This window comes from Engystomops pustulosus, chromosome 11 (assembly GCF_040894005.1).
Source record: "Engystomops pustulosus chromosome 11, aEngPut4.maternal, whole genome shotgun sequence".
NCBI classification, from domain to species: Eukaryota; Metazoa; Chordata; class Amphibia; order Anura; family Leptodactylidae; genus Engystomops; species Engystomops pustulosus.
In genome coordinates, this window is record NC_092421.1 from 73,021,398 (window position 1) to 73,037,497 (window position 16,100).

The 16,100-nt window shown below is 41.7% G+C and overlaps 2 protein-coding genes across 2 annotated transcripts in view; one reads left to right on the forward strand and one right to left on the reverse strand.

The window, feature by feature from the left end:
* Nucleotides 1-2,888, forward strand: part of LOC140105538 (alpha-2-macroglobulin-like) — a 64,214-nt gene extending 61,326 nt beyond the window's left edge. Inside the window, exons 36-37 of the mRNA XM_072129494.1 lie at nt 1,211-1,345; nt 2,697-2,888. Of these exons, the coding sequence (XP_071985595.1) occupies nt 1,211-1,345; nt 2,697-2,761 (200 nt within the window). The 3' untranslated portion in view covers nt 2,762-2,888. The remainder of the gene's footprint in view (nt 1-1,210; nt 1,346-2,696) is intronic.
* Nucleotides 2,889-12,134: 9,246 nt separating this feature from the next.
* The window catches only part of ABLIM1 (actin binding LIM protein 1), a 139,362-nt gene continuing 135,396 nt past the window's right edge, over nt 12,135-16,100 (reverse strand). The window contains exon 25 of the mRNA XM_072129377.1: nt 12,135-15,345. Within this exon, the coding sequence (XP_071985478.1) occupies nt 15,232-15,345 (114 nt within the window). The 3' untranslated portion in view covers nt 12,135-15,231. The remainder of the gene's footprint in view (nt 15,346-16,100) is intronic.

The following is a 16,100-nucleotide window of genomic DNA, read 5'->3' on the forward strand; positions in this document are numbered from 1 at the left end:
GTGAGCAGCGCGACCCTTAGTAAATGAGCCCCAATGTAACTCAGACCTTACATCTGGCCTCCAATGGCAATCAGAGGCTCATTAGTGAAGTAACACCAATAGCTTCAACCTAATCCAATCTCACCAATGAGCCTTTATATTCCAACACTGGTTTGGAAGTAATGGTAAGATGTTATTTTTACTCCACCTGGGGTATATGAAAACAAAATTTCTGATCCCGAACAACCACTTTGAAGGTGCACAGCTGCTCTGACCTTGCAGATTGTTTGTTGAGACAACCTATGAGACGCTGGCCCTGTTGTTAACCAGCACTGGGCATACCGGGGCAAGTGCCGGGGCCCAGGCATACTGGGGGGGCCCACATAAGGCTGTACATAAAGAATCCATGGGGCTGAGAGTGGATGTTTCTAATGTATTTATAGGGGGTGAGGGAGGCTTCATATAAAAAAAACCATGAGGGGGCTGTTAGGATGATAAACTAGGGAATATTTTAGGGAGCAGGAGACCATTTTAGTTTCTGAATTGTTAATGCCGCCACGTGAGTTCACTGCAGAGGGGCCCACTGAGTCTCTGTCGCCCAGGGGCCTCCTGATACCTGGATCCGTCCCTGGTTGTTAGTATTAGTACGGCTGTGAAAAGTAAACTTTTAATCAAAAAGAGCAAATTTTGTAAATTCTCTATGAATGCTTTTTCCTCCTCTCTGCCTCTCTACCTCTTTGCTCTGAGTAAAAGCTGTGGTAGGGTCCCGGTTGGATACTAAAAGATTTATTCAGAGTAGATAAAAATTGCCACTATGGCATGAGAATAGTTCCATAGAGCATCTCAGAGAAGAAAGCAGAAAGCTCTTCAGGCTGAAGGGTCACCATTAGAGCACTTGAAGAGCCGAAGGAAAGGAGCTCATAAGCAGCTCATCGAAGAGAACAAAGACCTCTTCATGGTGAAGGACCACCACTTAGGTACTTGCAAGGGTTTCAGGTCTGGACTATACAGTAGGTTTCTCTTTCAGGTTATGTCTGAACAGCTTTCCAAAGACTTTACTTTGTCAGAATTGTTGCAATGTCAGAGCAGTTGACAGATTCACTTTATTAAGACCAAGCATGAAGATATCACCAAGGCTCAGTAGATGGTGTTGGTCCATTAAGTCAATTAACCCAAGAACATGTCTATTGTAGGATATGACGTAATGTCTTAATGACTTGTTCTCGTTTAGTTGTAGCTCACTGTGCGGTCGCTGGTGCTGAAAGAGAGGATTGTGGACACTCGGAGATAACGAAGGAGCAATGTGAAGAGAAAGGCTGCTGCTATGACTCCAGTGTTGCTGAAATCAAGTGGTGCTTCTTCCATGGTTTGTCATTTAACCTCATTTTCGTACTACAAAATTTTTTTGTGTCCAAAGATCGTGAACCAACTCTGGCATATATGTAAACAAAGGGGCAGATTTATCAAGCTGTCTGAGACTAAGAATGTTCTTAGTTGCCTGTGGCAGCCAATCACAGATCCCCTTTAAAATATTCATGAGCACTAGTAAAATGAAAGCTGAGCTGTAATTGGTTGCAACTAAAAACATGCTTACTCTTAGACAGCTTGATAAATCTGCCCTAAAGTTTTATCACAATGATCTGATTTACATTGTTTGACCATTTTCATATATAATACACAGGTCCAAATCATTTGAGACTCTACCCTCTAGCTCAAAACCTTCTTTTTGGTAACCTTTTGTGTGGCACCCCCACCGCCTCACTTAGCCTTATTTAAAAGTGGGTCAATATTTAAGCCTGGCTTATGTAAGCCAAAATATATATTTTGTGCAGAGAGTGATGGATGACATGACACGTAACATGACTCGCCCTTACAGACAGGGAGATGGGACCTGTTTTAATTGGCATGGGAGCACTCGTTGGGGCTTATTTACTAAGGGTCCCGCAGCCCCATTTTCGCAGGTTTAGCCGACTATTCAGGGATCGCACTGGGGATTGTGTCGCACGCAATCGTTTTGTATCGCAATCGCGCCGGTTTTAACGCAACACAAATCGGGGGGTGTGGCCGTCGGTCGATCCAACGGATTCAAACTGAGCGCGGGATTTAACATTCAAATTTGTGTCGTAAGACCGAGCACTTACATGCACCAGGAAGAAGAAGGTGAACTCCGGGGACCTGAGCGGAGAAGCGACACATACAGGAAATCGGGCACACGATCTTGGTGTCTCCCCGTACAGGGCATTATACACGGACAATGCACTTACATGCACCAGGAAGAAGAAGGGAACTCCGGCGGACCTGAGGGGGGAAACGACACATGCAGGATATCGGGCACACCATCTTCATGAAACGTGACAGAGTTCATCCTCGTCGGACAGTCCGGATCGGGGATTGCGCAGTAAATGTGAAGGAAACTTGTATGATCCAGTTGAGTAGCACTCGGGTCTTGAAATCACTAATGAAGGGTCATGGGACCTCATTTATCCATTATTGGTCATGGCACTACTTCTTCAATACACACGTCAAGGTTTATAGTAATAATAACTACTATAGTAAATAACAACTTGTGACCCCCCCCCCCCAAAAAAAAGGACTCATCTACAAAGATGTGACCCATAGATTTAAGAAAATTTGAGTTTTACATTTCAAAAATGTGCAGACCTGAACTATTTCGAAAAGGTCAAGTTACATATTCCTATATACTTCTTCTGTTGCAGGCTTTAAGCAGACAGAAAACCAAAAGTCAAGTTATCAGACCATCGATCACATGATTAAAGAATAGACAGCAACCACTTTGTGATGAGAGGAAGAGCATCGGTCCTAAAATACCATCATATCGTGTCCTATAAACATCCACTCGATGAAGTCGATTTGTCCCTCCAACTCTCAATAAAGTCAATGTGCTACAATTGTGTTACTCATGTGTCTTGTGTGAACGGGTTTAGGAACAATTTTTTGGTATTGGTTCACGTCAACAAAAACTTTGTGAATATTCTGTAAACTCCCAGGCAAATATTATTCTAGAGCAAACAAATAGAAAATGTAATGGAGTGGGACGTGCACTGGTGCTGTGAGAGGGGAGAAGGCGGGGGTCGTACATTGGATACAGCTCACAGGAGAGTGTTTTAATTACATTTATTCAGTAAAAGAAATGAAGATGAGATAAAATAAGTGAGAGACAAATATATATCGTATATATCAAACAGCAAGGATGGTGTGTACACCGATCCCAACAGCACGCCGGCTCTATCGGACTTGTATTTTATAAAAAGTGATGACAAAGGCACTATTGCATATCCCGGGTGGTGCTCAGCCGACTGAAGCATGCACATCAGTATAGAAAAAAGACAAAAAAGTTGCAACACTCACCCAAAATTTCTTCTTTATTTAATGAGATTCATAGGACCAGGAGGTACAGCATGGCATATTCTTCAGCGACAGACCGTTTCGCGCACTCAAGGTTATACCGGCAGCTGTACATATATCATTATATACAGGAGATCCCCAGGTAATACCAGCTGTACATATATCATTATATACAGGAGATCCCCAGGTTATACCAGCTGTACATATATCATTAAATACAGGAGATCCCCAGGTTATACCAGCTGTACATATATCATTATATACAGGAGATCCCCAGGTTATACCAGCTGTACATATATCATTATATACAGGGGATCCCCAGGTTATACCAGCTGTGCATATATCATTATATACAGGAGATCCCCAGGTTATACCGGCTGTACATATATCATTATATACAGGAGATCCCCAGGTTATACCGGCTGTACATATATCATTATATACAGGAGATCCCCAGGTTATACCAGCTGTATATATATCATTATATACAGGAGACCCCCAGGTTATACCAGCTGTACATATATCATTATATACAGGAGATCCCCAGGTTATACCGGCTGTACATATATCATTATATACAGGAGATCCCCAGGTTATACCGGCTGTACATATATCATCATATACAGGAGATCCCCAGGTTATACCAGCTGTACATATATCATTATATACAGGAGATCCCCAGGTTATACCGGCTGTACATATATCATTATATACAGGAGATCCCCAGGTTATACCAGCTGTACATATATCATCATATACAGGAGATCCCCAGGTTATACCAGCTGTACATATATCATTATATACAGGAGATCTCCAGGTTATACCAGCTGTACATATATCATTATATACAGGAGATCCCCAGGTTATACCGGCTGTACATATATCATTATATACAGGAGATCCCCAGGTTATACCGGCTGTACATATATCATTATATACAGGAGATCCCCAGGTTATACCAGCTGTACATATATCATTATATACAGGAGATCCCCAGGTTATACCAGCTGTACATATATCATTATATACAGGAGATCCCCAGGTTATACCAGCTGTACATATATCATTATATACAGGAGATCCCCAGGTTATACCAGCTGTACATATATCATTATATACAGGAGAACCCCAGGTTATACCGGCTGTACTTATATCATTATATACAGGAGATCCCCAGGTTATACCAGCTGTACATATATCATTGTATACAGGAGATCCCCAGGTTATACCAGCTGTACATATATCATTATATACAGGAGATCCCCAGGTTATACCAGCTGTACATATATCATTATATACAGGAGATCCCCAGGTTATACCAGCTGTCTATGTATCATTATATACAGGAGATCCCCAGGTTATACCAGCTGTACATATATCATTATATACAGGAGAACCCCAGGTTATACCAGCTGTACATATATCATTATATACAGGAGATCCCCAGGTTATACCAGCTGTACATATATCATTATATACAGGAGATCCCCAGGTTATACCAGCTGTACATATATCATTATATACAGGAGAACCCCAGGTTATACCAGCTGTACATATATCATTATATACAGGAGATCCCCAGGTTATACCGGCTGTACATATATCATTATATACAGGAGATCCCCAGGTTATACCAGCTGTACATATATCATTATATACAGGAGATCCCCAGGTTATACCAGCTGTACATATATCATTATATACAGGAGATCCCCAGGTTATACCAGCTGTACATATATCATTATATACAGGAGATCCCCAGGTTATACCAGCTGTACATATATCATTATATACAGGAGAACCCCAGGTTATACCAGCTGTACATATATCATTATATACAGGAGATCCCCAGGTTATACCAGCTGTACATATATCATTATATACCGGAGATCCCCAGGTTATACCGGATGTGCATATATCATTATATACAGGAGATCCCCAGGTTATACCAGCTGTACATATATCATTATATACAGGAGATCCCCGGGTGATACCAGCTGTACATATATCATTATATACAGGAGATCCCCAGGTTATACCAGCTGTACATATATCATTATATACAGGAGATCCCCAGGTTATACCAGCTGTACATATATCATTATATACAGGAGATCCCCAGGTTATACCGGCTGTACATATATCATTATATACAGGAGATCTCCAGGTTATACCAGCTGTACATATATCATTATATACAGGAGATCTCCAGGTTATACCAGCTGTACATATATCATTATATACAGGAGATGCCCAGGTTATACCAGCTGTACATATATCATTATATACAGGAGATCCCCAGGTTATACCGGCTGTACATATATCATTATATACAGGAGATCCCCAGGTTATACCAGCTGTACATATATCACTATATACAGGAGATCCCCAGGTTATACCGGCTGTACATATATCATTATATGCAGGGGATCCCCAGGTTATACCGGCTGTACTTATATCATTATATACAGGAGATCCCCAGGTTATACCAGCTGTACATATATAAGTGTATACAGGAGATCCCCAGGTTATACCAGCTGTACATATATCATTATATACAGGAGATCCCCAGGTTATACCAGCTGTACATATATCATTATATACAGGAGATCCCCAGGTTATACCAGCTGTCTATATATCATTATATACAGGAGATCCCCAGGTTATACCAGCTGTACATATATCATTATATACAGGAGAACCCCAGGTTATACCAGCTGTACATATATCATTATATACAGGAGATCCCCAGGTTATACCAGCTGTACATATATCATTATATACAGGAGATCCCCAGGTTATACCAGCTGTACATATATCATTATATACAGGAGAACCCCAGGTTATACCAGCTGTACATATATCATTATATACAGGAGATCCCCAGGTTATACCGGCTGTACATATATCATTATATACAGGAGATCCCCAGGTTATACCAGCTGTACATATATCATTATATACAGGAGATCCCCAGGTTATACCAGCTGTACATATATCATTATATACAGGAGATCTCCAGGTTATACCAGCTGTACATATATCATTATATACAGGAGATCCCCAGGTTATACCAGCTATACATATATCATTATATACAGGAGATCCCCAGGTTATACCAGCTGTACATATATCATTATATACAGGAGATCTCCAGGTTATACCAGCTGTACATATATCATTATATACAGGAGATCCCCAGGTTATACCAGCTGTACATATATCATTTTATACAGGAGATCCCCAGGTTATACCAGCTGTACTTATATCATTATATACAGGAGATCCCCAGGTTATACCAGCTGTACATATATCATTATATACAGGAGATCCCCAGGTTATACCAGCTGTACTTATATCATTATATACAGGAGATCCCCAGGTTATACCAGCTGTACATATATGATTATATACAGGAGATCCCCAGGTTATACCAGCTGTACATATATCATTATATACAGGAGATCCCCAGGTTATACCAGCTGTACATATATCATTACATACAGGAGATCCCCAGGTTATACCAGCTGTACATATATCATTATATACAGGAGATCCCCAGGTTATACCAGCTGTACATATATCATTATATACAGGAGATCCCCAGGTTATACCAGCTGTACATATATCATTATATACAGGAGATCCCCAGGTTATACCAGCTGTACTTATATCATTATATACAGGAGATCCCCAGGTTATACCAGCTGTACATATATCATTATATACAGGAGATCCCCAGGTTATACCAGCTGTACATATATCATTATATACAGGAGATCCCCAGGTTATACCAGCTGTACATATATCATTACATACAGGAGATCCCCAGGTTATACCAGCTGTACATATATCATTATATACAGGAGATCCCCAGGTTATACCAGCTGTACATATATCATTATATACAGGAGATCCCCAGGTTATACCAGCTGTACATATATCATTACATACAGGAGATCCCCAGGTTATACCAGCTGTACATATATCATTACATACAGGAGATCCCCAGGTTATACCAGCTGTACATATATCATTATATACAGGAGATCCCCAGGTTATACCAGCTGTACATATATCATTATATACAGGAGATCCCCAGGTTATACCAGCTGTACATATATCATTATATACAGGAGATCCCCAGGTTATACCAGCTGTACATATATCATTATATACAGGAGATCCCCAGTTTATAATAGCTGTACATATATCATTATATACAGGAGATTCCCAGGTTATACCAGCTGTACATATATTATTATATACAGGAGATCCCCAGGTTATACCGGCTGTACATATATCATTATATACAGGAGATCCCCAGGTTATAGCTGCTGTACATATATCATTATATACAGGAGATCCCCAGGTTATACCAGCTGTACATATATCATTATATACAGGAGACCACCAGGTTATACCAGCTGTACATATATCATTATATACAGGAGATCCCCAGGTTATACCAGCTGTACATATATCATTATATACAGGAGATCCCCAGGTTATACCGGCTGTACATATATAATTATATACAGGGGATCCCCAGGTTATACCGGCTGTACATATATCATTATATACAGGAGATCCCCAGGATATACCAGCTGTACATATATCATTATATACAGGAGATCCCCAGGTTATACCAGCTGTACATATATCATTATATACAGGGGATCCCCAGGTTATACCAGCTGTACATATATCATTATATACAGGAGATCCCCAGGTTATACCAGCTGTACATATATCATTATATACAGGAGATCCCCAGGTTATACCGGCTGTACATATATCATTATATACAGGGATCCCCAGGTTATACCGGCTGTACATATATCACTATATACAGGAGATCCCCAGGTTATACCAGCTGTACATATATCATTATATACAGGAGATCCCCAGGTTATACCGGCTGTACATATATAATTATATACAGGGGATCCCCAGGTTATAGCTGCTGTACATATATCATTATATACAGGAGATCCCCAGGTTATACCGGCTGTACATATATCATTATATACAGGAGACCACCAGGTTATACCAAATGTACATATATCATTATATACAGGAGATCCCCAGGTTATACCAGCTGTACATATATTATTATATACAGGAGATCCCCAGGTTATACCGGCTGTACATATATCATTATATACAGGAGATCCCCAGGTTATAGCTGCTGTACATATATCATTATATACAGGAGATCCCCAGGTTATACCAGCTGTACATATATCATTATATACAGGAGACCACCAGGTTATACCGGCTGTACATATATCATTATATACAGGAGATCCCCAGGTTATACCAGCTGTACATATATCATTATATACAGGAGATCCCCAGGTTATACCGGCTGTACATATATCACTATATACAGGAGATCCCCAGGTTATACCAGCTGTACATATATCATTATATACAGGAGATCCCCAGGTTATACCAGCTGTACATATATCATTATATACAGGAGATCCCCAGTTTATAATAGCTGTACATATATCATTATATACAGGAGATCCCCAGGTTATACCAGCTGTACATATATCATTATATACAGGAGATCCCCAGGTTATACCGGCTGTACATATATCACTATATACAGGAGATCCCCAGGTTATACCAGCTGTACATATATCATTATATACAGGAGATCCCCAGGTTATACCGGCTGTACATATATCATTATATACAGGAGATCCCCAGGTTATACCAGCTGTACATATATCATTATATACAGGAGATCCCCAGGTTATACCAGCTGTACATATATCATTATATACAGGAGATCCCCAGGTTATACCAGCTGTACATATATCATTATATACAGGAGATCCCCAGGTTATACCGGCTGTACATATATCACTATATACAGGAGATCCCCAGGTTATACCGGCTGTACATATATCACTATATACAGGAGATCCCCAGGTTATACCAGCTGTACATATATCATTATATACAGGAGATCCCCAGGTTATACCGGCTGTACATATATCATTATATACAGGAGATCCCCAGGTTATACCAGCTGTACATATATCATTATATACAGGAGATCCCCAGGTTATACCAGCTGTACATATATCATTATATACAGGAGATCCCCAGGTTATACCAGCTGTACATATATCATTATATACAGGAGATCCCCAGGTTATACCGGCTGTACATATATCACTATATACAGGAGATCCCCAGGTTATACCAGCTGTACATATATCATTATATACAGGAGATCCCCAGGTTATACCAGCTGTACATATATCATTATATACAGGAGATCCCCAGGTTATACCAGCTGTACATATATCATTATATACAGGAGATCCCCAGTTTATAATAGCTGTACATATATCATTATATACAGGAGATCCCCAGGTTATACCAGCTGTACATATATCATTATATACAGGAGATCCCCAGGTTATACCGGCTGTACATATATCACTATATACAGGAGATCCCCAGGTTATACCAGCTGTACATATATCATTATATACAGGAGATCCCCAGGTTATACCGGCTGTACATATATCACTATATACAGGAGATCCCCAGGTTATACCAGCTGTACATATATCATTATATACAGGAGATCCCCAGGTTATACCGGCTGTACATATATAATTATATACAGGGGATCCCCAGGTTATAGCTGCTGTACATATATCATTATATACAGGAGATCCCCAGGTTATACCGGCTGTACATATATCATTATATACAGGAGACCACCAGGTTATACCAGCTGTACATATATCATTATATACAGGAGATCCCCAGGTTATACCAGCTGTACATATATTATTATATACAGGAGATCCCCAGGTTATACCGGCTGTACATATATCATTATATACAGGAGATCCCCAGGTTATAGCTGCTGTACATATATCATTATATACAGGAGATCCCCAGGTTATACCAGCTGTACATATATCATTATATACAGGAGACCACCAGGTTATACCGGCTGTACATATATCATTATATACAGGAGATCCCCAGGTTATACCAGCTGTACATATATCATTATATACAGGAGATCCCCAGGTTATACCGGCTGTACATATATCACTATATACAGGAGATCCCCAGGTTATACCAGCTGTACATATATCATTATATACAGGAGATCCCCAGGTTATACCAGCTGTACATATATCATTATATACAGGAGATCCCCAGTTTATAATAGCTGTACATATATCATTATATACAGGAGATCCCCAGGTTATACCAGCTGTACATATATCATTATATACAGGAGATCCCCAGGTTATACCGGCTGTACATATATCACTATATACAGGAGATCCCCAGGTTATACCAGCTGTACATATATCATTATATACAGGAGATCCCCAGGTTATACCGGCTGTACATATATCATTATATACAGGAGATCCCCAGGTTATACCAGCTGTACATATATCATTATATACAGGAGATCCCCAGGTTATACCAGCTGTACATATATCATTATATACAGGAGATCCCCAGGTTATACCAGCTGTACATATATCATTATATACAGGAGATCCCCAGGTTATACCGGCTGTACATATATCACTATATACAGGAGATCCCCAGGTTATACCGGCTGTACATATATCACTATATACAGGAGATCCCCAGGTTATACCAGCTGTACATATATCATTATATACAGGAGATCCCCAGGTTATACCGGCTGTACATATATCATTATATACAGGAGATCCCCAGGTTATACCAGCTGTACATATATCATTATATACAGGAGATCCCCAGGTTATACCAGCTGTACATATATCATTATATACAGGAGATCCCCAGGTTATACCAGCTGTTCATATATCATTATATACAGGAGATCCCCAGGTTATACCGGCTGTACATATATCACTATATACAGGAGATCCCCAGGTTATACCAGCTGTACATATATCATTATATACAGGAGATCCCCAGGTTATACCGGCTGTACATATATCATTATATACAGGAGATCCCCAGGTTATACCAGCTGTACATATATCATTATATACAGGAGATCCCCAGGTTATACCAGCTGTACATATATCATTATATACAGGAGATCCCCAGGTTATACCAGCTGTACATATATCATTATATACAGGAGATCCCCAGGTTATACCGGCTGTACATATATCACTATATACAGGAGATCCCCAGGTTATACCGGCTGTACATATATCACTATATACAGGAGATCCCCAGGTTATACCAGCTGTACATATATCATTATATACAGGAGATCCCCAGGTTATACTGGCTGTACATATATCATTATATACAGGAGATCCCCAGGTTATACCAGCTGTACATATATCATTATATACAGGAGATCCCCAGGTTATACCAGCTGTACATATATCATTATATACAGGAGATCCCCAGGTTATACCAGCTGTACATATATCATTATATACAGGAGATCCCCAGGTTATACTGGCTGTACATATATCACTATATACAGGAGATCCCCAGGTTATACCAGCTGTACATATATCATTATATACAGGAGATCCCCAGGTTATACCAGCTGTACATATATCATTATATACAGGAGATCCCCAGGTTATACCAGCTGTACATATATCATTATATACAGGAGATCCCCAGGTTATACCAGCTGTACATATATCATTATATACAGGAGATCCCCAGGTTATACCGGCTGTACATATATCATTATATACAGGAGATCCCCAGGTTATACCATCTTGCTCTGTATCCATGTATAGATATATTACACATGACCACAATTTTCTGTAATAGTTGCTTTATTGGAGGTTGTACGGATACATGATGTGTCTCAATACTGACTGACCAGCCCTACAGGAAAGCACCTCTGCAGGATTTGGGGGTTCTCCTGCAGTACTGGGGATGGGGGTCACGCATACATTTTCATACTTTCATCCTGTTATATACTTGATATGTGATAGAAAGTTCTTAAAATCCAGTTATATTCTAAATGGTTATTGATCAGAGAGAAGCCGCGTCTTGAGGGTCTCTGCAGGTGGCCCCTCCGTCCCATCTCAGCTTCCTGGATTGTCTATGCATCTGGGGGATCAGGGGTCTCTGAGAGACGCGGGCAACGGGGATTAGAAATGGAAAAAGGGAACCCACAGCTCTACAACCCGAAGCTACAATCCAACCCATCACCAAAGTAGAAGCAGGGGGACAGCGCTACCCCAGCCACACCGGAGGGGTGAGCCCCATAACCAGGACCACCACCACAGGGTCACTCAGATTCATAGAATGTCCTCCCAGGGAATTGATACAATGCCCCCCCCCCCCGGAGAATTGATACAATGTCCCCCCGGAGAATTGATACAATGTCCCCCCGGAGAATTGATACAATGTCCCCCGGGGAGAATTGATACAATGTCCCCCGGGGAGAATTGATACAATGTCCCCCCGGAGAATTGATACAATGTCCCACCAGAGAATTGATACTATGTCCCACCAGAGAATTGATACTATGTCACCCCAGAGAATTGATACAATGTCCCCCCGGAGAATTGATACAATGTCCCCCGGGGAGAATTGATACAATGTCCCCCCGGAGAATTGATACAATGTCCCACCAGAGAATTGATACTATGTCACCCCAGAGAATTGATACTATGTCCCCCCGGAGAATTGATACAATGTCCCCCCGGAGAATTGATACAATGTCCCCCGGGGAGAATTGATACAATGTCCCCCCGGAGAATAGATACAATGTCCCACCAGAGAATTGATACTATGTCCCACCAGAGAATTGATACTATGTCCCCCCGGGGAATTGATACTATGTCCCCCCGGAGAATTGATACAATGTCCCCCCGGAGAATTGATACAATGTCCCCCCGGAGAATTGATACAATGTCCCTGGAGAATTGATACAATGTCCCCGGAGAATTGATACAATGTCACCGGAGAATTGATACAATGTCACCGGAAAACTGATACAATGCCCCCCCCCCCCTGGAGAATTGATACAATGTTACCGGAGAATTGATACAGTGTCACCGGAAAAACTGATACAATGTCCCCAGAGAATTGATACAATGTCCCCGGAGAATTGATACAATGTCCCCGGAGAATTGATACAATGTCCCCGGAGAATTGATACAATGTCACCGGAGAATTGATACAATGTCACCGGAAAACTGATACAATGCCCCCCCCCCCCCTGGAGAATTGATACAATGTTACCGGAGAATTGATACAGTGTCACCGGAGAATTGATACAGTGTCACCGGAAAACTGATACAATGTCCCCAGAGAATTGATACAATGTCCCCGGAGAATTGATACAATGTCCCCGGAGAATTGATACAATGTCCCCGGAGGACTGATATAATGTCACCAGAGATTAGATACAATGTCACCGGTGGATTAATAAGATGTCACTGGAGAACTGATACAATGTCATCGGAGAAATGATAAAATGTCACTGGATGACTGATATAATGTCCCAAAAGGACTGATACAATGGGGGTTATTTATCATCAGGCGGCTCCTTGGGACAGTTCTAGGTCTGTCTTTGGCGCTCCACTGCAAATGAGATAAATTAAAGTGGCTTTGGACCTTTCATAAATGTTCTTATGCTTTAATTGATGTCTGGGATTTTTCCTTTCAAAAAGTCCACAAAAAAGCCCAAAAAATGCATATAAAGTCCCAGCACATAGAGCAGAAGGGGCTGGAGGGTCGCAAGTCATGGGTCTGGCTTTGCACGGCGTTGTATGTTTACGCCAGGATAATGAAGTGGCAGAAATAGTCCCAAAAGACCTCAATGCGACTTTTTTTTTTAAATGCCCTAAAAACCAATGATAAATATCCCTCAATGTCACCAGAGGACTGGTACAATGTCAGCGGAGTATTCATACAGGGGCCCACATTTACTAAAGACCCTGCGCCAGTTTTCTGTCTGACTTTGCACGATTTTTCTAGTGCAAACAGCTTGAACACGTATATTAGAAGTGTCTGCACAACTGTTGTGTTGCAAGTGATTCATTTGTGTTGCGGTTGCACTATACGCAACGCGACACAGAATTCTGCACTGCAAGGGGTGTATGACACATATATCGTGCAGAGTCCAGTAGAAGTGTGTCCCCATGTTAAAGGTGCGCTCTGTCAGTGCAGTGCAGGGGGAGCCAGATTCATGAAGAACGGGCACCACAAATCCTGAATCTGGCGCCCCCTAGACTATTCAAAGGCAACAGCACATAGTACACACTGCACTATTTTTGATAAATGTGGGCCAATGCCCCCGGATGACTGGTACAGTGTTTAATAATGACACAATGTTAGCAATACTCCAGTATTTTTTGGGGGGCCCTGGTCAGTGGTGGGCGTCCTGTGGGGTGGGGGAGTGGTTCAGGGTTTGTGTCCTATGAAAAGCAGCAAAACGCCCAAAAGAAAGAAAATGAAAAGCAATGGTTAATAAATAGAGGATATGGCACAGGCCTGATATATAGCGCCTTGTGGAGTGCACGATTCCTATATAAGCGAGTATGGTGACCCCTTCCCGTCCCTCACTGACTCCGCCCCCTTTGCGCTGCATTAGATAAATAGAGGACTGGCAGGAATTCAGACCCTGGCACCAGGGCAAAGCTAAATCCAGGGAGCCCGTCCGTGCCGTGCTGCCACCATCGACATACTCTCTTAGACAATGACACAACACGGGTCACGCCGGCGGCTCCAGTGGCACAGCCCGCCAGGCAGTAGCATTCAGCTCGCTGTTCAATGGCACACCAAATAGAGAAAGCGGCAGAGCTTCCACACCCGTCCATGATCCCTGTCACTAGCACCGCCCCGCCACACGGGGGCGCAGTATTGGATTGCTTCCTAGAATGTCGATGGCTGCAATAATCAGAAAAGCCGGGCCCGCTTCTTCAGCTCATTGCGTCTCCAAAGAGGCAACTTGTCAAATTCTTGTATTGTCATTTTAAAAATGTCGTGAAAGACTTCAGGAGCCAAATGTCGCTGTGGAGAAAGAGCAGGAACGGGGCATTAACACATCATTCGTCACAGGACAGGAGGCGGCAATATCTGTATATTCTACTATAAGGCTACATGCACACGAACGCATGGGGAGGCGTATATACGTCCCTCATACATTTCTATGGCCTCACTGCGCTATGGAGAGGGGAAGGGGTGAGTGGCTACGGCAGTGTGCATGTAGCCTAAGGCAGTATTTATCTGGGTACAGAGTGGTGTCAATACAGAGAAACATTGGGGCTTATTTACGAAGGGTCCCGCGGCCGCATTTTCTGACTTTTCGGGGATCGCGCCAGGGATTGTGTCGCAAGCGATCGGATTTTGGCGCATCGGTGCCAACTTTCACGTGTCAGAAATCGGAGGTCGGGCCGTCGAACGATCCGACGGATTCGGACTGAGTGCGGGTTTTAACATTAAAATTTGTGTCACAAGACAACGCACTTACATGCACCAGGATGAAGATGGTGAACTCCGTCCAGTGTAGGGTCTGTATCTTAAGGTCTGGGTTCTCTGTTATTGTTTGGTCTGGGGTCTCTATTATTATTTATTGTCTGGTCAGGGGTCTTGGTTATACTTTATGGTCTGGTGTGGGGTATGTATAATTATCGTATGGTCTGGGGTCTCTGTTATTATTTATTGTCTGGTCTGGGGTTTCGGTTGTTTGTGTTGTCTTGGGCCGCACTGTAGAATTTCCATGAAGCAAGTGGGGTGCTAGGTAGTTCTCCTCTGTGGTATTTGGT